Below are 25,805 nucleotides of genomic sequence, written 5' to 3'. Positions count from 1 at the left end.
CTATTATGCATTGATTACTTTTAGGAGAGTGAAAGCTGTGGCTGTTTTCGATTAAGATTATTCAAGTAAGGATCTTGTCGACGACTAAAATTTACTTGGTTGTTCTCTTTAACAGGTCGGATCGACCTTGCCCAGTGGGTTTTTTCAGGGCTCAAGCTTTGGTGCCAATATGTTACTGTTTACAAGGAGAGAGAAAGAGAGAGAGAGAGAGAGAGAGAGAGAGAGAGAGAGAGAGAGAGAAAATAAAGAAATAGTCCGAGGAAAGCTTCTCAACGGGTCTCGCTAAGTTCGGGACGAATAAAAAGAGACGAGAAAAGGGACTGCAGAACCAGAGCAGATCGTATGCAAATCCGGATGCAAGATTTTATCTCCATTCTCGTCCTTGGAATGCCTTCATGGGCTGCCAAATAAGTTCGTGCACTCGATAATTTTAGGCAATCCCCCGGTACAGGTGTACAGCACCAGATTATAATTAACTAAAGAGGAGTGTAGGAAGGCCTTCTTCTCCATTGGCTAACCCAAAAAGAAACAGAGCTAGATTCCTTCTCTTTGCATCTCATCCTCCTCCTTACGTTTGACTGTAAGTACAAAAGTTTTTCTTTTTGATGTTCTGGTACTGGGCTTTTATTAGTCTTTTGATTCTGTTGGTTGATGATGGATCTGATGGGCTTTTCCTGCCCTTGTGTAAAACTAATTCTTAGGCACTTTCCTTGCAAGAGAACCATCTTAGTTCAAGCTAATTCCCTTCAAAGTTCTAATGGAGTTTTTATGTTGTAGTAGTTTTAATACATATTATCATAATTTGGAAAGAAAAATTTGTACATTTTTTTAGTATCATATTTCCTCACGATTGCTGACGGGCCAAGCCCAACCAAAGAGGACAGGAATTGGAGCCTATTCTATTATAAGTCCCAATTTGGCCCATGAAATGATCTTGGGCCAAATCAAATGGAACAGCCCGTACCGAAATCCTCTCCCGTGTAACGACATGACGAGGTCGGAGATCCCTAAAGATCTCTCTCTCTCTCTCTCTCTCTCTCTCTCTCTCTCCTCTGGCCGTGCCTAATATTAGCGTAGTCCGAACAAGAAGTGATGACAACAAAGAACGGAGGGGTAAAGGAAAAGCCTTTCGCCATTTGAGTAGAGCCCTAAAGGAGCACGGAGATTGCATCCGTTTCACCTCCTCGTCCTCATTTCCTAGTTGCTGAGCTCTCTTCGCTGAGCTGTGAGTAGAAAAATCTCTTTTTGATGACCTTCGGTAATTAATTTTGGTAAATAGAACGGGGGCTTTAGTAGGATGTTTTGATACGGATTTTTAGTGCTCTTCGTTGTTCGTTGATGGGCCCATATGGGTTTTTACTGCCTATTTAATTCCTTCCTTTCTTGTTGCTCGTTGTCTATACTAACTTCTTTATCTTCCTGATATGTTGGATTTTAGGGAGGAAAAGGGTATATGTACGTTAGAATGATCTGTGTAAGATTTTGCTTCTGCTAGTATTGTCCGACTTTTAAAAAGATGGGGTTTTTAGGGGGTTAAATGGCACGTCGATAATGCGTAATTTGAATGAATAAAACCTTGTTTTTGTGAGAAAAAAAAAAAGAAATTTCATTCCCTTCTCTAAAGTGGTGGATGTTATTTTTTGCTAAATTTTTCATGTCCACATTTCTTCATATGGACAAACTTGTGATAGCATCTTTGTAATGTCAGTTGAAATATGCATGCTGTCCCCAAGAAGAGGCCTGTGGCAGAAAATGGGGATGGGGGGATCGACATCACCCTAGCAGCCTCAATTGCAAATGGGGAGGATTTGGGGTCCATTGTAAGGCATGCATTTGAGGCCGGGAAGCCAGAGGCCCTCTTGCACCACCTACGGAATATTGTTAAGAAAAAAGAAGTTGAGATTGAAGAGCTGTGCAGACTTCATTATGAGGAATTCATTCTTGCCGTTGATGAGCTGCGCGGTGTTTTAGTCGACGCAGATGAGCTAAAAAGTATGCTGTCAGGTGAGAACTTTCGTCTGCAAGAGGTTGCAAGTTCTCTTCTAGTGAAGCTTGATGAACTTCTCGAGTTGTATTCAATCAAGAAGAATGTCACTGAGGCCATACAGACAGTTAAGGTCTGCGCACAAGTAGCTAATCTCTGCATGACATGCAACCAGCACATCTCGGATGGCCGGTTTTACCCTGTATTGAAGACTGTGGACTTGATTGAGAAGGACCACCTAGAAAATATCCTTGTAAAGGCCCTCCGGAAAGTGATTGAGAAGCAAATACCGAGAATAAAGTTGCATATTGAGAAGAAAGTTTGTAATGAATTCAACGATTGGCTTGTTCATATAAGGAGCACTGCAAGAGAGATTGGACAGTTGGCTATAGGACAGGCTGCCTCCGCTCGACAAAGAGATGAAGAAATGCATGCCCGTCAAAGAGAAGCTGAAGAGCAAAGCCGTTCAGGGGTCAGTGATTATGTGTATACCTTGGATGTCGAGCATGTGGATGAAGATTCAGTGCTAGAGTTCGATCTCACACCTGTCTACCGGGCACATCACATCCACGTGTGCCTTGGTATTGGGGAAAAATTCCGCGATTACTACTACAAGAATCGTCTAATGCAACTGAACTTGGACTTACAAATTTCCACAGCTCAGCCTTTTCTTGAATCCCATCAGCCCTTCTTTCAACAGATAGCTGGCTTTTTCATCATAGAGGACCGAGTTCTCCGGACTGCAGGGGGATTGTTGTCAGAGAGTCAGGTTGAGACGATATGGGATACTGCTATTTCCAAGATGACTGCTATCCTAGAGGATCAATTCTCTCATACGGATACTGCCAGTTACCTCCTCCTCATAAAAGACTTTGTTACTCTGCTCGGTGCTACCCTAACACGGTATGGTTATCGAGTCCAACCGTTGCTTGATATTCTTGATAACAGCAGAGACAAATACCATGAGCTTCTTCTCAATGAGTGCCGGAAACAGATAACTGATATTCTTGCAAATGACACATTTGAACAAATGGTCATGAAGAAAGAATATGAATACAATATGAATGTTTTGGCATTCCATATCCAGTCTTCAGATATGATCCCTGCCTTTCCATACATAGCACCCTTCTCTTCCTCTGTCCCTGATGCCTGTCGTATCGTGCGATCCTTCATCGAGGACTCTGTCAACTACTTATCGTATGGAGGAGTTATGAACTTTTATGATGTTGTGAAGAAGTATCTAGACAAACTCTTGATTGAAGTGTTGAATGATGCTCTCCTGAACATGATTCACAGTGGAACCTTGGGTGTGCCACAGGCAATGCAAATAGCAGGAAATATAGAAGTTCTTGAGCATGCTTGTGATCGTTTTCTTTTGCAGGCTGCCCAACTTTGTGGAATCCCTAGACGTCTTGTTGAGAGGCCTCATTCTGGTTTGACTGCTAAAGCTGTCTTAAAAGCCTCCCGAAATGCCGCTTATAATGCATTATTGAACCTAGTGAATTCCAAGTTAGACGAGTACATGGCACTCATGAACCTTGTTAATTGGACAATTGATGAAGCTCCAGAACATGGAAATGACTATATCAATGAGGTCCTTCTCTACCTGGATTCTGTAGTATCAACCACTCAACAGATTTTACCTTCAGAAGCTCTCTACAAGGTCGGAATTGGTGCATTAGGTCATATTTCTGATTCCATGGTGACAGCTTTTCTTAGTGAGAATATGAAAAGGTTCAATCTCAATGCTGTCATTGGCATCGACAATGACCTGAAGATGTTAGAGGCATTTGCAGATGAGAGATTTCACATGACAGGCTTGAGTGAGTTGCGGAAAGATACCAGCTTTAGAGATTGTTTGGTGGAAGTTCGGCAGTTGGTTAACCTTCTACTAAGCAATCAGCCAGAGAACTTCATGAATCCTGTTATAAGGGAGAAAAATTATGGTGCCTTGGACTACAAAAAGGTGGCCTCCATATGTGAGAAGTTCAAGGATTCCCCAGATAGACTGTTTGGAAGCCTTTCAAGCCGCAACACGAAGCAAGATGCTAGAAAGAAGTCAATGGATGTGTTGAAAAGAAGGCTGAGAGATTTTAACTAGAAGATCTTACTGTCTGCAGCAGCATTTTTTTTGTCCCTTTAAAATGGCAATTCTGGAAAGGTAATTAATAGCTTGTCTGTATCAGGTGGATGCCAATTTCAGATGATGGCTCATAATTTTGGATTCATTGAGTCTCTTTGTTTATATAATTTCCTTAATGATGGACCTTTTATTTAACCAGATTATATTGCTTGGAATTTATTTGGTTTCACCTTCTGTTCTCTAGCACAAAATTCTGTTGCCTTCATTTTTTAAAAAATGAAAAGTAAGTGTCATGTTTGATGGAGAGATGAATGATTTTTTTAAAGGAATAAGGACAACAAGCAATCTTGCTTAACTAATCACAGGCTTCTGCCAAAAAATGATTCATGAAGGAACCCTTTCTCCAAGAGTCTTCGCTAGTTTAACGCTTTTTTTTTTTTGCATCCTCGAAGATGTTACTACAAAATCCAAATTGCATGTTGCACTAATTTTTTTATGTGAATATTGCATATTCAAAATCTGGTCAATTATTTTCTCATTCTCCCATGTTGCTATAGTATAACCAATTGACTGATATTGATTTGTTGAAAATTCTTGTCCTATGGATTTGTCTTTTTTACGTTTCAAAAGCAAGATCAATGGGGCAGTATTCTTAAAATGAATGACTATCTATTTGCTAATGGTTGGCTAGATCTCTTTAGTAATAGTCTTTCTTTGAGTTCCAAGTAGTTTTGTGTGAGAGAAGGACCTTACTGATTCAAGATACTCCAACTGAAACCATTGTAAACGAAGCTGGTTGCATGGAGTCATGGACTTGAACAATTCATTGTGCTGGTACTGAAAGGATCTAACCCAGATTTGAGCAGGCTCAGTCATCCAGTTAGCTCCAACATATAGATCTATTAATGAATTCGTTAATGAATATCTCTCCACGATCATTGCTTGTGATGCTTCATACCTGCTTAGCACTTTCTTCCTTGGGCATACTAACCTTTTAAGGAGAGACATTCATAACTTTGAAGAACCATTGCAGAGATTGTCATTTATGGAGGAAGCTTGCTGATTGGTAAGTCAGCACAGAAGCGAAATTTTAGAACTTCCAAGGAACTTATTATGAGTTTGCTGAAGGGTTGCAAATACTCTTTTATGTTCAATACATATCCATATTTCTTGAACTTCTTATTAGGATTCAAAAAGATAGGGAGCAATCCTGTGCTATGCATCAGATAGTACTTGGTTCAAGTAGCTGGCACCTAAGGAACAAAGGCATCATCAGATGCACAACGAGGTGAGTTCTCCGACACCATCTGCTTCATGTATTCACTCTTTAATATGTCTTCGGTCTGCTAAATTTGTACCTTTCAGAAAGGAAATTATATACTTCTGCAGGGAGTAAGCATTTCAAAAGTTTCCTTTGAGTTTAACATCTGTTCAGATCGTCCTAGCATCAAAATTTCCTTTATTAATCTGAAACAAGAAACAAAAAATGCTTGAATGAGATTAGTTAACATGGGATTTCTGTGTAACAAGATATTAAGATGGATTGAACTCTGAATTTGCAGCAGAGAATCACTGTTGGAGAAATGAATGCCAGAATTGCTTCCCGGTATATATGGAGTTTGTTGTGTTGCATCGGTTTGGTATTTCATCAGTGTATAGATTCTTAGTACTTCAAATGTGAAATTTCTTTAATATAGAGTGAGCAAGTTGGAGGGCCGGCAGGTTTAGAAACAAAGTAGAAAAACAAGATTGTCTTCTTTCAGAAATTCTGCAAATAAAGCTGTGCATGTTTTGCTATTATAAGTGAAGTTATCTTACCTTTTCTTTCTTTCTTTCTTCCCTCTTGTTGATAGAGATAAGCATCATTTGTCGAAGAGAAGGATGAGATGTTTCTGAAAGCAGGGAACAAGCTTTATTTCTAGATGACAGCTTCTGAAATCCTTTCATGAAGACAGACATCAGAAAATTCATACAGGATATTATGTACCTGAATGTACGTTGAGGTAGTGTGTTTTGTATTAGCCCTTTGGTTTTAATAGAAAATAAGTGTATAACTTCACCCAAGTCAGATGTGGGTTTTGTTCAATGTGGAACTTCGATTCCCCTTACCCTGTCCACTCCTTTTGCTATTATCTGAGCCCTTTACTCTATTTGCTTGTCGCATAAATGAATCAGACTGTCTTTCTTAACAAGAAAAGGACCTCCTCGATGAGCTTCAAAGAATAAAGCACTACAGTAAGTAGATTGGATTGTCTTGTTTTATTTTGTATGGACTATGGTGCTGCCTCACTATGGTACCTTTGTTTGCTATTTACTTTGTCATATCAATGGATGCATATAGGTACTTGTCCATGCATTTTGTTGTATGCAATCCAACATCAACTATTCTGAGATCCTGGAAATAAACATGTCTTTCAGTGGAGATCTTTCTCAAATACTACAATTTTATTGACATTTCTTTTTTATTTATTTATTTTCTATAGATTTTTTTTATTGAAAAAAATTATCTTCCTATTCCAACCATTGTATGCATATGTCTCCACTGTTATCAAGATGAGGGGAATAAGGCCATTTTGTGAAGTTAGTGAGCTTGATGCAAGCTTCAGAATCATCAAACTAAACGGCAGTTAAAATACCTCCCGTGTGATGAATAGCTTAGCTCAGCAAATTTGTATTGCAGTTGACGACATCAAGAAGAAAACCATGAGCACAAGTTGATGACTTAAATTATTTTTATGTTTCTTTAATTGAATTCTAATTAATGGGAAGGTGGTCAGGTATTTATCACACGATAGTGTAAAATTGTATGTATATATATATATATATATATATATATATATATATACGAAGGTTATCAGTAAAAATAGTAACAGGATATTTATGGCTTTTTCTCTTGGAGAAATATAAAATTGTAGGTAGGTATTTACATGTGTATGCTTTGTGAGGGACCCAACCCAAACATAAGCATTGTAGTAATTATTCTTTTGCAGCAATCGGATTGGCAATTTTATCTTCCTTATCTGCATCTCCCGTTTCCCGATTCCCGATTCCCTATCCCCGATTCCCGTTCCTATTAGGAGAATCCGGACCAAATCTAACGTAGGCACCATAAGCAGCACGCTATTCTCACACCTCGTTTCGCAATCTCCTCCCTGAGCCACGTTGTTTTCCGTCCCCGCAAGCAACAACTCCCCAATAACTCCCCCGCCCCTCCCCTTGCCTTTATTTATACTCCTCTCTCTCTCTCTCTCTCTCTCTCTCTCTCTCTCTCTCGTCTCCTTCTCCTCCTCTTCGTCGTCCTCCTCCAATCCCTCTCGCCCCCGTCCTCCCGCGACCAATACTCACCTCCCAAATCCCCGCATCCACTGCTCGACATCTCAATCTCTCTAGCCGTCGCCTCAAAATCCCATCTTTCCTCATCTTCTGCTCTGATTTCCCTCCGCCCGACGTCGCTTCGCCGCCAATGCGCGATCTTCGCAAGTTGGTCGCCTGGGGAAAGCGTTTTCCAGCGGCCTGAGCTGTTCTCCAGCGCCGGAGAGGGGAGGAGCTGGACAAAGAGATGGTCTCGGAGTCCTTGTCGCCCCCGCCCCAGGTGGTGAGGGTGAGGAGGGAGCTCCTCGCCTCGTGCATGACGTGCCCACTCTGTAAGAAGCTCCTATGGGAGGCCACCACAATTTCCGAGTGCCTCCATACGTGTGAGTCCTGTGCTGAGACCGCTCTCTCCTCTGCTGTTTTGTGTGATCTGGATTTGTCTTGTTTTGGGGTTCTTTTACAGACTCTCCTGTGTTTGTGTGATTTGGGACGTGGATTTTTCGTAGTTTTGTGGTTTTTTGATCTGGGCCTTTCCTATTTTTCCTAATTTCGTTACATTGGCTCGTTCTATCATGTCGTCTGGTTTTATTCTCTGGGTTTCTCGTGTTCTTTAGCTTTTCTTATGGGTTTTTGGATCGTTATATTATCTATGCTAAATAAACGGTGAAAATATGAAAATTTTCCACGAATCTGCTTTGTTCACCTAGCCTTCGAGGCCTGGAGGAGGCATACCAATAGGCGGCAATTGTTGTGGCAAAGTTGGGGGGAACTTACGGGAAGATTTGTTTTGAAAAAGGTGGTTTCCTTTCTTAAGTTTTGTTGTTCGTGCTATAAAGGAGTTAAGAGACTCTGATTTAAAGTAAATGATTGAGTTGGAGTCTGCATTGTCTCTTTGATGTTCTCTGCATCACAGCTAGTAGATTTTAAGAAAACAAGCTTCACTGTTTCTTTCAGTTTTTGGTCGTTGGAGATATGGACTTAGTTACTCATCCGTGAACAATTTGCAAAACTACCTATTTTATTCTTGAAAAAGAAGTTCCTCATATTGGATCTTTATATACTGACACCAAATCTTGATAAGGTTATACTGAACATCTTTGTGTTACGATTGTGGTTTGTTGTGAGAATTGTTGAATGAAACTAACTTTTATTATTTAGATCACGAGTTTCACATAATACAAGCTTTATGACTTGTTGTCCTTTCAATTTTAAATCAGTTTGTCGGAAGTGCATATTTGAGAAACTAACTGATGAGGAGATTGAGTGCTGCCCAATATGCAAAATTGATCTTGGTTGTATTCCTGTGGAAAAGCTCAGGTTAACTTTCTCTTCTTTTCTTTTCCATTGAGGTACTACGTTTAATTTTTCTTTTCTTAATTTATATATTTATCTATATTCATTTTATTTTAAGCGCAGAGATAGAAAGTAATGTATCAAAGAGCACAGATATACAACTTTGCATGAGTAAACCAATTACTTTCACTAAGTTATGTACATCCATGAAATGAAAATATACGAGAATTTTTCACCGAAATATATCAATTTAAAAGCATTTTAAAATCACAATGTAAAATTGTTTTAATCTACTATGTCAGTACTTTGATTGGAAGTCGGGTTCTTTTATAGGAGAATGTTATGTATAGTTTTCTTTTATGATGCTTCATAATGAAGCAGCACTATATGCCTTTTCTTCAAAGAAGGTTGCTGATGTTATTAAAGTGTTTGGGAGTATATTTTATATATATATATATATATATCAAATCTTTCTTCTAAGAACTGGCAATTCAGGAACTGAAACCTGACTTTGTGTTAATTTTCTTAAATGGTGTATCATATCATCTTAAATGTATCTGCTAATACCGACAATCTAAAACTAAATACTTGATAACCAGGAAAGCCAAGATGTTCATATCCAAGGTTATTGGAATGAGAGTTAATAAATAGATTAGCTCTGTCATCATCACTGTCACCGTCGCCCTTGTTTTCTGCTGCTTGTCATGAAAATCATAAATTTGAAGAATATAGTGTGCCCACACTAATTATCTTTAAAATTTCAGAGTAGCTAAATAGTGCTTTGGTGTTATGTCACTTTTTACCTGTTAAGCAGCCAGATTTTTACATTGATTTTGTTTCTGCCAGGCTGCAAAGAATAGGTTGCATAATTTTTGTCATATCTTGTGTTGTTAAAATGGTTTAACACACTACTGAGTACTTGTTGGCTGCAGGCCTGATCACAACCTGCAAGATATCAGAGTTAAGATATTCCCACTTAAAAGGAGAAAGCTAAATCCTGAAATTCCTTCTATCATATTGCCTGTTAGAAGGAAGGAAAGATCTCTCTCTTCATTGGTGGTCAGTACTCCTCGAGTGGCAACTCAAAGTGGCTTAACAGGAAGGAGAACTAAAGCTGGTAGAAGGGCTGCTGCCTCACGCGGAATCTGCCAAGCTATAAGTGAGTCTACAAAAAAGGAAGCTAATAATTTTGAAGACCAAGACAACTTAGACAAGAACAAAGCTACAAGCTCGCCTGAGACTTTAATTAAGATTACTCGGAATAAGAAGCAGGTAAAAATAAAATGAGAATTTCAGCTCATTCATCCTAAGAGGACTTTTCTGAGTAAAAGGCATTCTAGCTGCACAATAAACTTTTTGGATACCCTTGGCTTGCTTACCATCTGATCATTCCTTCGACATGCTTTTATCCTGACAGCCGTTTTCCTTCTTACAGAATAATTACTGTGCTGATTCATCTAATCAGGCATTTAATAAGGACATGGAGAATGGAAGAGAGTCATTTCTAGACAAGGCAGAGCTCTGGAAACCATTAAATTGTCTGGTTGAGGCTGCCAATAGAACGAAAGCTCTTACATCCAGTCCACAAAGGCTCATTGTTAAGGAGGAGCAGATTAATGACCCTGACTGTGAAATAAATATTCCTAAAACCAAAGTCAGGGAGCATCTGAATAAATCCAAGTTTCAAGAAGAGAAGAATAGCAATGCTTCCTTGCCTCCGACAACAGTCAGAGCTAAAAGGCTACGTGGCGTCTGTCGGGGAAAGAGAGAACTTAGGACATCAGCTCAAGCACTGCTTGATACTGCTAGCACTCTGCGTGATAGAAGGCAAAATCCAGTTTGGTTCTCATTAGTTGCTTCTGCTAATCAGTAAGACCCTCCTGCCTTACTATAGTTGTGACATCAAACTGCATGCGCAGCTGTCTTTTCTGATCCTAGGCTGGTATGGATAATGATTTCAGGGAAGAGGGAATCCAGTTGCCTCAGCTATCTGCAAATATCTTGAGGATTAAGTAAGTTTGGTTGTTCTGTCTACATAGCAAGTTGAGGATTCAATTGTGATGAACATAATATTGCTTTTCATCCTAAAATTTACAAGCAATACTCTTTTTCTTTTTCTTTTTCCTTTTCCACTGGTATCTACCAAATGCACTCCCAGACTCCCAGTGACTATATGAGTTACTTGATCACAAATGAGCAATACTATCATATTATGGTCAAGAAATTATTTCCTGTTGTTAGCTAGGTTGGATACTTGGAATATTTATACTTGACAATATTTGCAAGATCTCAAAGATGAAAGTACAACATCTCCAATTGAACTCTGTCCAGAGGTTTTCTTCCAGCAGCATTTTATTTATTTGTACTGTTTGTCGGAAGCAAATATAACTCGTGCTAAAATAGTTTGTATGTTTTTACCCTTCTCTATTCATGCAGTGTAAAATCTATACATTTAATTTCTGTTAAGCTGCATTGCTGTTGGCATTTGCAAGGTTATATATGTTGTTCCAAAATCCTGTATCCCATTAACCATCATGCCCAGTTTTTCCTCTTGAGAGTCACGCCTATTAGAGAAAACTCAATACAACAGCATATAATTAACTGATATGACATGCACAGAAACTTCTATGGTCAAATCAAGATGTTTCCTTCCCAGTTATAGGATGTGTATCGTTGAATATATCTTCTACCAACATTCTTAATTTTCCCCAATCTTACTGCTGACTGATGTACTGATTTTCTATTTCTCTTGTAATCATAAACACTTACTGATATCTCGATTCTGAGAATGTCTGAAGAATAAAATATTTTGCTACAGAGCTCCATTTGGAAAGAATAAAGCAGCATAACATATATTATGTATGTTATTGTGTATTAGTGTAGTACTTACAATTGGCATTGTATAACCTGTTGTTTCTATCCTCTTGTCTTAGAGATGGTAATCTACCCATATCTTCCATCCAGAAGTATCTTATGACGAAACTTGATCTTGCAAGTGAAGATGAGGTGCGTTCTCAATAACATACTGAGATCTCTACACATTCCTTATTTCGTTGTTGATGAAATGGATCATAATATGTTACATTTCAGTGCTATAGGTATTTAGTATGTAATTTTGAAACTCCAAAACAAGGGCTGCAGCCTGTTGGTCAAATTTTTTTTGAAACTCCAAGAATTCTTTATGTCTCGTTTTTTAAGTTGCTTTGGTCCAGAACGGGAATGAAAAAGGGCAATGGCAGTATATGTTGGAAATCCTATCATGAAAATCAACATGTATAATCATCCAATTGATCTGACTCATGCAATGAATGTGCAGGAATTCTATGCAATTTCAACTTGCTCGTAGCCATAACTTAAAATTAGATTTGTGAACCATTTAATTTCATTGTCGAATGATCATCTTACCTCCCAACTGACTGATTTCTTGCAAAAGGTGGAGATTGTGTGCCAAGGTCAGCTAATGAACCCCACAATGACCCTGCACAGCTTGGTGGATTTGTGGCTCAGAACTGAATCAACACACAAAATCCAAGCATCAGTGGGCACTTCAGGCAAGGATTTCATCATGGTGCTAACCTATCGCCACAGAGTTGCAGCCACCTAACTGCAGTCTTGTCGTTCCTAATTCCTCCCAACAACCTCAAGGTAATAGTGGCCCTCAACCTTGGATTTCAGCAGATGGTCGGATAATTTCTAATTATGAGTTTACTTCCATCTATCCTGTGGATGAGGCATAGCCAGTCAACGATAGTTTGTATGTCAGTATCATGTAATAGTCTGTTTAGATGCATCATGTAACGATATGCACTCTTCTGATGAATTTTTTTTTCTTTTGTTGGGTATAATCACATCCTATAATTCGTCGACGTTTCTCTTAGCCATCTGAACAGTTTGTATAATTTCCTCATGTGCAATGCCAGACTGAGTGGAATCTCATATACCATCATCCTCTTCTAATCTGTCTCTCTTACTGAATTTTTATGTAGTTACGATTAATCAATCGAAGTGTGTTTGTTTTCATGCTTCCAATTGGATGGAAATAAGTCGTGCAGACATGTTCTACTGTAAGATATAGACAGCTCCACTTGCTCCAGAAAACCGAACAAGTCGATCACGAATTTTATTATGTTTCACTTTGCAGAATTAATCAAATCTAGCTATTCGTCACTGGATTACTGTGACAATAAACATGGATTCCTTATTCGCTCGTAGATAATAAGGCAAATTACAGACCATGCAGAAATTTGAATCTAAGAAGAAAACTTCAAACACACAGCAGCGGGGATCAAACAAAATGTACATTAAACACCATGAAAGACTCTCATCCAGATGCAAGAAGAACCAAGAAATAGATGTGCATTTCCAATACAGCACATCAATGCAATCTTCAAGAATACAACACCTTAGCAAATCCAATGCACCTCCTAAACTATCAACTCTATACTGTAATCATCAAACAATGATTATAAGGAAAAGAAGAAAAAAAATATGCAATCTTTGGAAAGAAATTTTTTTTCTCTTTGAAATCAAACCACGCGCACATAAGCTGGAATTCCGGCAATCAATCCACCACCCGCAGCCTCCTGCTCATCGAGAAACAAATCATCCGTTGACCTAAACGCCGCATGAGCTGAGACGATCGCGATACCCATGAGAACCGATCCGATCACATTCCATCCCACATCCGTGAAGAGAAGCAAGATTACGGTGGCGCCGGCGAGGGTAGCCAGCACAGTGCCGTCGTCGAACGTGCGACCGAAGAGGTTGAGGGGCCCGCTACGGGAGAAGTAGAGGAAGAACCACGCGGCAGCGAGAGCGGCGAAGGCGAATAGGGAGGTCGGGTGCCAGAAGAGGCTGAGGAGGAGGACGAGGAGGACAGCGATGGAGTAGTTGGCGCGGAAGTAGGCGAGGTTGCGGCGGATGCGGGAGATGGCCTCGCCGAAATCGGAGGGCTTGGAGAAGGACGCGGAGTGGAAGACCTCCGGCCACGGCCGGCGAGCGGCGATCAGGGCTTGGCCTTGCTCCTTGATGCGCGAGACCAGATCGGCCGCGCGGGAAGCCGGTGAAGGAGGACTCACCGGGAACGGGGATGTCGTTGGTGGAGGAGGGGTGACTGTGGTGGGGATCGGATTGTAGCCAAAGGAAGGAGGGGCGGCAGCGGGGATCTTGACGAAATCGGACTGCGAGAAAGGGATGGAGCCATAGCCGGACGGGGAGACGCGTGGAGGTTCCGGCGAGGGAGGAGGGGCGGCGCGAATGGCGCCGTAGGCGGGTGGGGATGGGGAATTGGGATTACGCATGGAGAATAAACCTTTACCCTGAACCAACCGTAGAAATCGAGGAAGAGGAAGACGAAGACGAAGAGAGAAGAGGAGAAAGGTATTGCTTTGTCGAAGGAGAAAGGGGTAGAGATCTTATAGACGAGCGAAGGATAGATACTGCCTAAAGACACGGAGAAATGTACCGAAGAAGTGGACCATCGTCACATGTGAGCCTTCTGACTTTTTTTAATAAAGGGATGGGTGAGAAGATGGGTGCGCATATAAGATGACATGTACCAATGCGTTAAGAACTCCGTGTTTTAGACTTGGACTTTACCCGTTTGTTTCCTTGTTTGCTTGCTGTCGAAGGTATTCGAAGAGCTGGCTGCTTGTTGTAATAATAATGCTATTATGGTTCGAGCCAGAACGACAAAATATGAGCAACACTTGAAATCAAAGCCGCAAATAAATAAATAAATAAATAAATAAATAATTGAGAGATGGTGTTATGACTTGAATTATTCTCTAAGAATGACATCCGAGTGTACTTCACTTTTTTTTCATTCGGATGCAAGAAAAAGAAAAAAAAAATCCAGTACTTTAATCTCTCGTCATTCCTATCCTGGAATTTTAACATCACATAAACCTCAGAGCAGTACTAAATCAAAGCATAACATAATCATGCACAGCTCATCCAATTTAATTTAAATGAGTTTATGATATAGCAAGTGCAAAAGAAGCTTTTGATATAGTTCGACAAAAAGGTCACTTCATCATTAGGAGCCATGGAAGAACGAGGAAAATAAACTCATCAGACCTATCAAAGAGCTGCAGAAGTATTCATACACGTTTCTCCTAAAAAAAACTTCAAAATGAAGAAATAGTGAAAGGACTCGAAAATTTGATTTATTTGTTTTCACATTTTTCACTCATTTGGAGACACACAAGTGTAAATGACAGGGACAACCTTTGCATCAAAATTGAAATGAGGGATTCCATCGCTAAATCATATATCCTACTTTTTTGGTTGGTCTGTGCCATGAAATTTTCTTCCAGCTTCGACAGCTTCCCTGATAGAGGAAAAGATGAAGTAAGAATAATCTAGCTGTCCTTTATGGTCAGCAAGAGAAATTGAAAAGTGAAAGAGACTCTAATATTACCTGAAAGCATTTACGAGTTCCTTGTTCTCAGGATCAAGCTTTACACCCTCATAGAAGGCATTTGCTGCCTCGTCAAACCTCTGGAATACAAGTTAGTCATAACACCAAAGGACCTTCAAGTGACCAGCAATGAAAAGGTAAATAGAACAAACCTGTAGCATAGAAAGTGCCGTGCCTTCCCTATAGCAAGCTTTGGGCCAATCTGGCCTCAGCGCTCTGCAAGCTTTTGCATCACTCAAGGCTTGATCAGTGTTCCCTAGACGAATATGACAAAGGCTTCTGTTTGACAGAAAAATGGCTTCATTCGGGTCCAGTTCAATAGCCTGTAGTATATAGACTATGTTTAATCTTTTTTTCAAAGCTGGTACCTATTGAAGAGTTTTCATTCAGTAATTCTATCTCCTTAGAGCCCTATTTCATCATATTGTACTATGACAATTAGCAGGTCTGTCTACAAGTTAATAGAGATCAAGGGTGTCAATAACAGTGGTGCAGAATATCTTGGGTTAGATGGCAATGAAGTCAGATGCAAACACGAAATTGATTAAAAAAATAAATTGGAGATGAATAAAAAATCATCGCCAATGTGCAGTTCTCTTGGATACATTCCAGTTATCATTATATGTTAAGGTAATTTTTACTAGTATAAACATATAATAGTTCAATTATATATGGGCTAAAGTTTGGCCTGACTTAGGAGTTGCTCAGCTGATGGAAGAACAAGAAACAGGCATCTTCAATTAATATTAACCATTACTTTTGACATTTTACAATTAAATAACTGGATCTGGGTAGAATAAGTTACTTGTGTATAAGCATCTATTGCCCTTTGATAGTCTTTTAGTTTAAAGGCTGCATCACCACTTGATTTAGCTTCCAAAGATTTCTCTTTTTCCTTCAGTGACACCTGCACAGGTAAATCATAAATGGATGATATTTAACTTCCAAGTCAACTGTTTAAGCACTTAAGTATTTTATCTCTCTAATTCATTTTTAGGCCACAATAAGATCTCTCCAGAAATGACAAATCACATTTTGTATGACAACACTTTATGGAGAGTTCTCGTGCTAGTAAACAAATCATAAGCAATATTTTGACAAATCACATTTTGTACTGTGAAAATGTTTTAACTAAATGTCTTTAACTTCTGGAACTAAGATATATGCAACACGAGAGATATACCTTTCAGATGTCAGATATTTTACATTCTTGTCAATATGTCATTTATATGGTTCAGTGGTTTAAAAAAATTCAACTACATTTAAATGCAAAGATGCAGGTGTTTATAATATGTAGTATAACAGTATGAGTGTATGACAGATTGAAGTACAGAGCAAAAGATGTGGCACCTCAACAATCCTTGGCTTTTGCAAGCTAGCATCTATAGGCAACTCGACTTCCTTCACATTTCCCTACAGGATGAATTGCTCAACGTTAACAAAAATAAGTTCCACATGATTGCTGGAAGCGGGCAATTCCATGAGCTAGTATATGTGCATAAGGTTTAGCTCTAGGTATCACTGAAAACTTAAACTACAGTAGCTATGAGCTTGCAGTTCATATCCCAACAAACTACATTTCCTGAATTCACCTGCTCTTTGCTGGCCTCGGCCAGCATATATTCAATTATTCCATCAATGCTCCAGTTTGAAATATTTGGAACAGAAGAAGTCAATGGTAAAAGAACTTCAACAGCATCACGATTACTTCTCAGAGCAGCAACTTGTATGGGCTTCAGTCCATCCTGCAGAACACAGAAATAAACATTCAAGACTCCTATTTGTCCTTCATTTAGCATAACCAATCTTTCATTTGAGGATATGAAATAAATAAGATATCCCAACAGGATTCCTTTTTTCATTTTTCATTTTTCATTTTTTTTTCCTTTGGCCATAAGGTCTTTAGAATGACTACTCAAGAAGCTCGACCCAAATAAGTTTTGTCATTTTAGGGATCCAAGATTTCAGAAGCTGAAATAGCCTATGTTGCGGCAACAAGAAGGTGGCCACAGAGAGAGAGAGATGAGAGAGTGGGGTCATGAGGGCCACGAGGCATCATTTTTTTCCTTCTCTACTGATGTTGCTGCAGAGTATGTTACATTCTAGTAACTCTATTCATTCACCTGAACAATTAACATTGCCTGCAAGGATACTAAGTTGCTATCAATGAACAACAAGTTTCATATCTTATGGATCATAAGTTCATAAATAGTGCCTTCACAGCTTTAAGCATATTTCATAATTCCAAAACAGTGTACTCTGAATATCTCAACTCGAGCATGTAAAATAAGGACAGAAGAACGCACATCATCGCACATATTAGGATCTCCTCCAGCTTTCAGCAAGCATCTGATAACTTCTACATTTCCATTATCAGCAGCAACATGCAATGGAGTTGCTCCACCTGCAATTGTATTTGGATTAGCACCTGCCTACACACAAAAGCATGAAGTCAGCGCTAAATGAAAAGATAGAAAAAACAGATGAGGACCAGGGCTAAAACAAGGAAAGGTCAAGAAAGAACACCAATGGGACAAATCAGTAGACCAACATGACTCATCCAGGTGCAAAATGAGAATGAAAAATAAAGAGGCAAATGGGGAGGAATAGATAATGCAGCATGCTGGTGTCTGTACCTAGATTAAACAACTGGTTAAGACTCATAAAAGAAGAAATTATAAGGTTATTTTAGTGCTACTATATGGAGAGGAATGGATAGTATTATACTAACCCTATTTTACAAAATAAAATTTCCAAAAGAATGGAAGTATAGACTCATAATCAGCAGTAAATATTTGTACCTGAACTAAAAGTTCCAAGCATCGGAGTGATCCTGCTGCTACAGCTGACAATAATGGAGTGATGCCGTCATCAGTTTCAGCATTTGGCTGCATGATGAAGAGTTACTTCATAGATAACTTGTTGCCATGGTGAATACAACAAAAGTGATTTGGCTCAGTATAAGAAAGAAGCAAATTAAACAAAAGCATAACTCAGAGTAAAGTAAGGTGTTGCCTTTTTTGTTAGAAGTGGGTAAGAAACTTCAGCTTAAAGAGAAGAAATTTGTGGAGGTTGAGCTTCGATAATAAATATATCAAGTTCAGTTTAAACACAAACCCAAAGAAATAGAGACACAAAACCAAATAAAACTACACACAGCTGTGGTTCAGAAAGTATAGTCATCATACAATTCCTGCCTGAGTCTTCATCCTTCTGTGTTGATTCACATCTAGCAAACAGTATTCTGAAACTACTAACGTCATATGTATTCTAATGCTCAGGCTAAAAAATCATTGGTTGCTTCACAATAAACATAAACAGTTTCAGAAGCAACAATCATAAAATCATAATCTCATGCAAAATAATAAAAATACAAAATCTGATCATTAATCATTAGATAATTAATGTGATGATGCTAAAGAGTCCGGTGCAAAATGTAGCATATATCTAACTTACATTAGCATGATGTTCTAGCAAAAGCTTCACTGCGTCTTGCTGTCCATGCCCAGCAGCCCATATTTGGGGAGTGCCAGCATCACTTTGTGACTCCACATCAACTCCCTTAGAGAGTAAAAGGTTCATCAGCTCTATGTTCCCTGTATCAGCAAATAACTTCATATATTTTGGCTCTTCTCAGAAAAGAGAGTGGACAGTAAACAAGTCTATACTCAATACTGAGAAACGAGATGTCAACAAGAAAATCAGAGCTTAATCCATGGCAATAGCATGTCAAGGTAGCCTTTGAAAATGATCTCTTTTCCTGAAAATAATATTAGTCCCCCCGCAAAGTCCTTAATCATCTATCCCACCAATATGGAATACAATAATATTCCTTAATTCTCTTTATCTTATTTCCATGTGCGAGAACCATCATTTTTCTTCAGTACATAATCATCCAACTACTAAACCACAGTACAGATATTTTGCATGTTATTAAGCAAGTCAGTATGCTTTAAACTTGGATACTATCATCAAATTTAGATTATGTGCATTAGAGAAGTAGGTGAAGCAATGTGTCCCTGTAATACATGGAAAGAAGCAACCGAACATTCCCACGTAGAACTGGCATGGCAATGTTGGAATATATGTAGTTGATATAATCTATTCATGAATATCGGTACTCATTAGAATTATTAAGATAATAAGGCTTACGTTCTCATGCATGCATGTGTAAAGTAAAGGAGTTAACCTATTCCAGCAGCATGGTGCAGAGCAGTGGCCCCTAAATTACTTGAAGCAGAAGGATTTGCCCCTTGCTCGAGAAGATATTTTGCAGTGCTAACTTGCCCTTGCCGAGCCGCATGTAAAAATGGTGTCTCACCTGTCAACCAAACAGGGGATTCATAAAGTCCTCATCTTTACCAAATAGACAACAATCTAATTTAAGTGGCATTTCATCAAACATATGAGCTGCTCAAAACTAACAAAACAAAGCATACCATCATCATCTCTCGGATCAACGTCAAGCTTCAACTCCTCAATCAAATACTCGCACACCTCCTTCCTCCCATCCATAGCCGCGAAGTGGAGCGCCGTCCTCTTGTTTGCGTCCTTCACGTCGGCCACCGTCTTCGCGAGCCCATTCCTTCCCTCATCCAATTGCTTCGCCAGCTCTAATCCAAACATCACAATAGCAATAATAAATAAATAAAAAAGGAATCCAAACCAGCAACGACATCATTTCTCCAGTAAAAGCAACCGCTTACTCTTGAAAAGATCGAGCTTTCCCGTTCGAGCGGCGTCAAGAAATCTCTGAACCTTTTGTCTCACTGAGATAGAGAGTTATAGGCTTAAGTTGGCTAGAGAAACGGATAAAAGATGAAAAAGAGATCACAATATACGAGACCTGAGAGGGCTGCGGAAGCATCGGACGCCATTGGAGATGGGTTCGAGGAGCTTGCGAGACGCTTCGAGCTTGGAGTAAAGGAGAGCAAAGAGTGGCAGATTACCGAACCGGTGGCTGGAGTCGAGCTGTGTGATTAAATTTGGGTCGTCAGATGTGATGGAAATGGACCAGGCCTGATATGTAGGCCCAATTACGAAACGACCAGATCCATCGATAAGCCCAGAAAGTAGAAAGCAAATTGCCACCAATACCCATGCTTAATTATACTTTAACTCGATATCATTTTTTCTCCTGTACTATACTATAAAAGTATACAATCTTTTTAAAAAGTTACAATTATTAACAGAAAAATATATAATTACCTTCCTATTTTTTTTATAAAATTTTATTAGATGATAAATAAAATTACATATCTACAACTCTTAATCCATAATAGTTAAATATAAATATTTAAGTGATGTTGGTTTAGTGTTGTTACTATTGATTTTAGAAGTTCAATTAGATGATGACAAAATCATCGGAGAACTATTTGTTTGACTTTTGTGATAGTACTTTAGTTTATCTAACACATAATTTTAGAAGTCTAAGAGATATTTGTACATTTTAGTAGTACGGGAACAAAATAATACGAGGTAAAAATACTAGGTCTAGCAAAATATAATTAAGCCAAGACAAAAACATTAAGACGAGTTGATCGCAACCGCCAGCCGTGTGGGGGCCAAGATATGGACGGTTATCCCTCCGACATCAATTGCCTCTCACCTGAAGGCACGTGGGGGAGGGGATGGTATCATGTGATACACGACTGTGAACGGTCGGGATACACACACGATACCATACCAGTAATAGACAGCCGTCGTGATCTTTATTTAGTTTCCAGATATATTCTCGAACCAAAACATAATTTCGAGAGTAAATGGTATTAAAATACTTTTTATCTATTAAAAAAATAAGATCGGCATAATGTATATAGTGCCGACATCTTCTTTCCCTGATGGCAGTCTCGAAAATAATAACCACCTACCATATGTCCAAATTTTACTACGTACTACGTACTACGAAGACCGAGCTGGAGTCAAGAGGAACGAGTCGGCGAATCGTACGATCGTTATTATTATTATTATTAATCTCTCCCCTCCTGCTAAGAAAAGCGCGTGGTAATCTCAGACTCAGACGCAAACCTCGGTCATGTCAATGATTTTTAGACTGTTATTGCTAAGTTATTGCTCTGTTTAGTGTTCGTAATAAAATTATTATTAAAATGTTAGCGTACTTGCGTCTGATACTTCCTTCCTTTCCCCGGTGATAATAATATTAACATTATTGCTAAAATGTCAGCTGGACTCGCCTCAATTGGAATTTTTTAGCTCGAATTCGGCAAGGGTGGCTTGACTCATCTTCAGCTCGTTTTGGACTTAATAAGCTGAAGGCTGATATTAACTAAAAAGATTTTAAATAACCAAATAATTAAGCTGAAGGCTGATATTGATTAAATTTTTTTGAGAAAAACAAACTAAATAATTAATATATATATATATATATATATATATATATATTTGTTTGTCTGCTATAGTATTGAGCTTAATTGAGCTGAACTTGGGCTTAATTATACTTTCAAACTCAAATTTTTAATTTAATTCAACTCATTTTTTATATGTCTGCTAGCCTCAACTCTAAGTTTTCTTTCACATACTTACGAACAAAATCTCTCACAATCGCATCCTGGTGGCTAACTAAAGAATATATATATATATATAAGAAATTGATGGATGGTACCAGTCATTTGTTAATTCCATTCTCATTGTTATTCTTAATTACTGGTGAGCTTCCTTTTTAGATTTTTGATTCTACTCTTAGATCAAATCATCAAGCTCGGTAGAGATTGCAAGATGCTTTATCTAATTAACCGAGGGAAGTGTTGGGATAAGAAATATACACACAGTCAAAACTATTCTCAGTGACCATGATGTTTTTAAAGTTTAGAGTGTTAGAAATAATATTTTCTAACATAGAGAACTAATATCTCATTTTATTTTATGTACGTACGTTGGTGCATATCTATAGAGCTCGTAATCGAGCAGTTGATTTGGTAGGCCCATGTCGGAAGGAAGGGTATATTAGAAATTTTCTGTATTAGCATCGCTTTTTCCATTGGAAAGAAAGATTTACAAATAATATTCTACGTTTCATATTAAATATTAAAAGAAAATATAGATATTATTTATAGCTGGGTAGACGGTAGTCCAAGCCCCAGCCCCAGCCCCCAAGGAGAGGTAGAGTAACACGTGCGGGGCCCACGCGTTTATCTTGCGTCGCTCTCGCTTCACGGTGGCATTCCACGTGTCAGTCGCTTCTCCGCACGCAACCCGGTTGCTTCTCATCAGTCCATCCATCAAGCACGTTAGTCGAGGCAATTTGTCCTCCTGAAATAAAGAGATTCGCGTAGAGAAATCTATGGGATCTCAGACCTTGCTACGTGAAAAATACTCTTTATCCGAATTAAAACCTAAGCAGTATAGTAGTGAGTAGGCTGGGGGGGAATAGGGATTGTAAATTGAGGATGTCAAACGTCCGTCAAACTTCTCAAAACCGTTCCATCGAACTATGAGGCGATTTAGTCAGCGTAATTACGTGCCTGTCTGCTTAACCGTCAGTTAGATGGGCAGTTTCGTCGTTTCACACAGGACGACTACCGGTACCTTCCGAAGCACGCGGACGACGAGGCGGACGCCGCTCTTTCTTCGACCCGTATTTATCGCGATATTATCGGCCGCTGTCGTCGTTTTTGGGCTCTGTTCCCCTGGGCCCCACCGCAGCCTCGGAGGGCACTGATTCGTTCGCTGCACCGGACAAGCTATCCTGTCCCAAACGCGCTACGACGATCCAACGACCCAACATCTTCTGCCGACCACGTGTCAATTGCTGAGATGGTTGACATAGCTTTTTGGTCATCAGCCGCACCAGCTGATTTCTAAATCTAGGAGCATGGATGGGCCTGCCACGTAGCTCTCATAAGTCTACAGAAGGAATCTGGCCCTAAGATTTCAGTTTCCAGAAATGAACGGATGGATTTGGTCTTACGAGTAACGGACGGTCGATACAGATTCCCGCATAATTAAAGTCCGATGAGGTAATCCGGTGGACTGGATAAATCGGATCTGGAATGCTGTAAGCGTTGGTACAGCGCATCATTGTCTTGGCGTCACGGTCACTGTTCCAAGCGACGCTTTTTATTTATTTAATATTACGCCTTTTTGACAGGCGTAGTAGTGATCCCACCACCACGTCGAGCGTTTATTATATCCACCTCCACGGTGAGCTTAATTTTCTCACCAAGCTAAGAGGCATGTATAAATTTCTTTTAGAATAATTAAGGTGAGGTTAAGGGGAGGTTATTTTATCCGATCGGGGGATAGGGGAGAGGGGGCAAAGAGGCATGCATGGCAAGAAGACATCGGCATCATGGCAGACAAGAGACATCTTACCATCAAAAGACTCGACTCTCCTCTTGTATATGGTGTGATCTGCCGGCGCCGTCGAATCCAACTTTTTTAGGGCCCGTCGTCCAATTTCTTTTGCTTAGCCCCCTGCGTCCCTGCTGACTATAATTAATATTTTTTTAATAAACTAAAATTAAAAAAAAAACTTTAATTAATATTATCTTTGCATCCGTATTATTTTATCTTAATCTGGGATTAGAGAAGGCCGGAGAATTAATATAATCCTGTCATAACTCATTACCCATACAACACTCACAGTCACGTACTGTTTTGCACCCAAACCAACGCACCCCACGAAGCTCTCGCACGTCACGACCGCCTGACCAGTTGTGATTGGACCACGGGAGTGGGACCCCACTGGAATGGTTGGTGGAGGAGGAAGGGCGGAGATCCGTGTTTTGTGGCAGCCTCCGTTTTCTCTTTTTCTTCTCTACGTGAGAGGTGGGCGCACGTGTAACATCGTGCATGGGCGGTGGAGTGTTCCAATTACCAAAGTACCCGATCCAAAGCGCCCATCACAAACGATACTAGCCGTCCGATTGTTACTGCACGGCCGGATTGAAATCACGATCCATTAAGAAGACGTATAATTACATTTTACCACCTTAAGCTTAAATTTATTTTACTCCTTTTTAGTTTCATTTCTATTACTTTATTTCATTATTATTATTATATTTATATTTATATTATTATTTTTCTATTATATGTAACTAAATCATAGATTTGAAAAATACTCATTATAAATCAAATTAGAGAATTAATTGAGCATCTAAAGTATCTAAAATATACATCTGTTCAATATATTTATTTTCCTCGTTATATAATCGATTTTTTATAATGATTATCTTTAAATTTAATATATAATTATAATTAAAAAAATAATAGTCTATAAAATAAAATAAAATGATATATATATAAAATTATAGAGAATTAAATAAATTTAAATCGTAACCACTAACGACATAGTATAAAATATAATTTCTACACAAAAATTGCTATCTACGTGACTACGTGTTAAAAGGGATTAAGAATATGATACTAAAAACGTTACATATCTCAAGATATACATAATTTTTAACATAGTGACAGTAAATAATATAGACCCCACACGGGTGGCCACACCCACACGCATAGGAAAGTCGGAAATCACCGTCGTCCATTGAATGCTCCCCACCGGACGCTGGCCCATTAATACACATAAAAACTTAAAAGGGCAATAAAGTAATATTAAATCGGAAATTAACGAAAATTCCTGTCGGGCGTAACCAAGACCATCTCCTCTTCTCCTATAAATACCACCCCACCGTCTCCTTCTTCTCCCTAACAACAATCTCTTTCTCTCTCTCTCTCGCTTTATTCCTCTCTCTCTCTCTCTCTCTCTCTCTCTCTCTCTCTCTCTCTCGCTTTATTCCTCTTACTAAATTATGGCGGTGGAAACGCTTCGTCTAGGCAAGGAAGGGGTTGTCGGCGGCGGCGGCACAGATCCGTCGACGGGGGCGGCGCCGCCGATTCCGAAGGGGCCCCACTTCCGCGGCGTGAGGAAGAGGCCGTGGGGTCGGTTCGCGGCCGAGATCCGCGATCCGTGGAAGAAGACGAGGAAGTGGTTGGGGACGTTCGACACCGCGGAGGAGGCGGCGCGGGCCTACGACGAGGCGGCGCGAAGTCTCCGAGGTCCCAAGGCGAAGACTAACTTCGGATACTCCGGCGGCGCCGCCGATATCGGCGCGCCGGCGTGGAGATCGGTGATCGACGGACGTGATCTGTTCCTCGGGCAGCCCGGGCACGGATTTGAGATAGCGGCGATGGATTGGAAGGAGGAGGAGAAGAAGAAGGCGAGGAAGAGGCCCTTGTCGTTCGATCTCAACCTCCCCGCCCCTCTCTTTTGAGATCGACGGTCCAGATCCCTCAACGTGCTGGGTTTTATTTTTTGCTTACTTTCTTTTCTTTCTTTTTTTAATCTTTCGGTGGATCCATGTACAGTTGTTGTGACGGTGAACTAATTCGATCGACTTCTCTAATTTCAATCCAAAAACGAAAAAGAATAAGCTCCGACTCGAAAGACCAATATGCCACTCGAGCTTTCTCGTAATCACCGAAGCAACCGTACAATCCTCCCTCTTAACACTAGCGTGAACCAGGGGCACTTAAACCACGGGTCGGCGACTAACTGCTCCTCGACGAGTTGACGGGAATAATTAATTAATGCGAAATGACATAAATAAACTCGTTATAGCAGCGCTCTCACCTAGAGCCAGTGAGGGTATAGTCGTACTTAGGAGGCAAGGATGAAACCGCCGCCTGGCAAAGTAATTAGAAAGTTTTAATTTTTTTTTTTAAGAAAAGAGGCGCGTCCAATGTCCCCGTAT

General features: G+C 39.6%; 5 protein-coding genes across 5 annotated transcripts; 3 read left to right on the top strand and 2 right to left on the bottom strand.

Moving 5' to 3' along the window:
- Positions 1 to 1,009: 1,009 nt before the first annotated feature.
- Positions 1,010 to 4,282, top strand: LOC140786254 (exocyst complex component SEC15A). Its single transcript, XM_073134549.1, has 2 exons — positions 1,010 to 1,225; positions 1,709 to 4,282. The coding sequence occupies exon 2, from the start codon at positions 1,716 to 1,718 to the stop codon at positions 4,083 to 4,085; it is 2,370 nt and encodes a 789-aa protein (XP_072990650.1). The 5' UTR covers positions 1,010 to 1,225; positions 1,709 to 1,715; the 3' UTR covers positions 4,086 to 4,282.
- Positions 4,283 to 7,285: 3,003 nt separating this feature from the next.
- Positions 7,286 to 12,629, top strand: LOC140785832 (E3 ubiquitin protein ligase DRIP2-like). Its single transcript, XM_073133881.1, has 7 exons — positions 7,286 to 7,762; positions 8,597 to 8,696; positions 9,605 to 9,944; positions 10,108 to 10,541; positions 10,634 to 10,684; positions 11,606 to 11,678; positions 12,106 to 12,629. Exons 1-7 carry the CDS (start codon positions 7,627 to 7,629, stop codon positions 12,274 to 12,276), a joined length of 1,305 nt encoding a protein of 434 aa, XP_072989982.1. The 5' UTR covers positions 7,286 to 7,626; the 3' UTR covers positions 12,277 to 12,629.
- A 324-nt stretch (positions 12,630 to 12,953) lies between these two features.
- On the bottom strand, positions 12,954 to 14,204 carry LOC140785833 (PRA1 family protein F2-like). Its single transcript, XM_073133883.1, has one exon. It carries the CDS (start codon positions 13,970 to 13,972, stop codon positions 13,199 to 13,201), a length of 774 nt encoding a protein of 257 aa, XP_072989984.1. The 5' UTR covers positions 13,973 to 14,204; the 3' UTR covers positions 12,954 to 13,198.
- A 478-nt stretch (positions 14,205 to 14,682) lies between these two features.
- On the bottom strand, positions 14,683 to 20,088 carry LOC140785831 (uncharacterized). Its single transcript, XM_073133880.1, has 13 exons — positions 19,940 to 20,088; positions 19,800 to 19,862; positions 19,533 to 19,706; positions 19,283 to 19,414; positions 18,550 to 18,689; positions 17,895 to 17,981; positions 17,400 to 17,525; positions 16,686 to 16,838; positions 16,444 to 16,506; positions 15,899 to 16,000; positions 15,246 to 15,416; positions 15,094 to 15,173; positions 14,683 to 15,003 (listed from the first exon to the last, which is right to left on the bottom strand). Exons 1-13 carry the CDS (start codon positions 19,968 to 19,970, stop codon positions 14,949 to 14,951), a joined length of 1,377 nt encoding a protein of 458 aa, XP_072989981.1. The 5' UTR covers positions 19,971 to 20,088; the 3' UTR covers positions 14,683 to 14,948.
- Positions 20,089 to 24,760: 4,672 nt separating this feature from the next.
- LOC140785797 (uncharacterized) lies at positions 24,761 to 25,457 on the top strand. The gene has a single exon (XM_073133804.1). The coding sequence runs from the start codon at positions 24,864 to 24,866 to the stop codon at positions 25,323 to 25,325; it is 462 nt and encodes a 153-aa protein (XP_072989905.1). The 5' UTR covers positions 24,761 to 24,863; the 3' UTR covers positions 25,326 to 25,457.
- The last annotated feature ends 348 nt before the right edge of the window (positions 25,458 to 25,805 follow it).

This window comes from Typha latifolia, chromosome 4 (genome assembly GCF_019914945.1).
Source record: "Typha latifolia isolate L0001 chromosome 4, TyphaL0001v2, whole genome shotgun sequence".
NCBI lineage: Eukaryota > Viridiplantae > Streptophyta > Magnoliopsida > Poales > Typhaceae > Typha > Typha latifolia.
The sequence above is the reverse complement of the archived record's forward strand: the minus strand, read 5'-3'. Positions and strand labels throughout refer to the sequence as shown.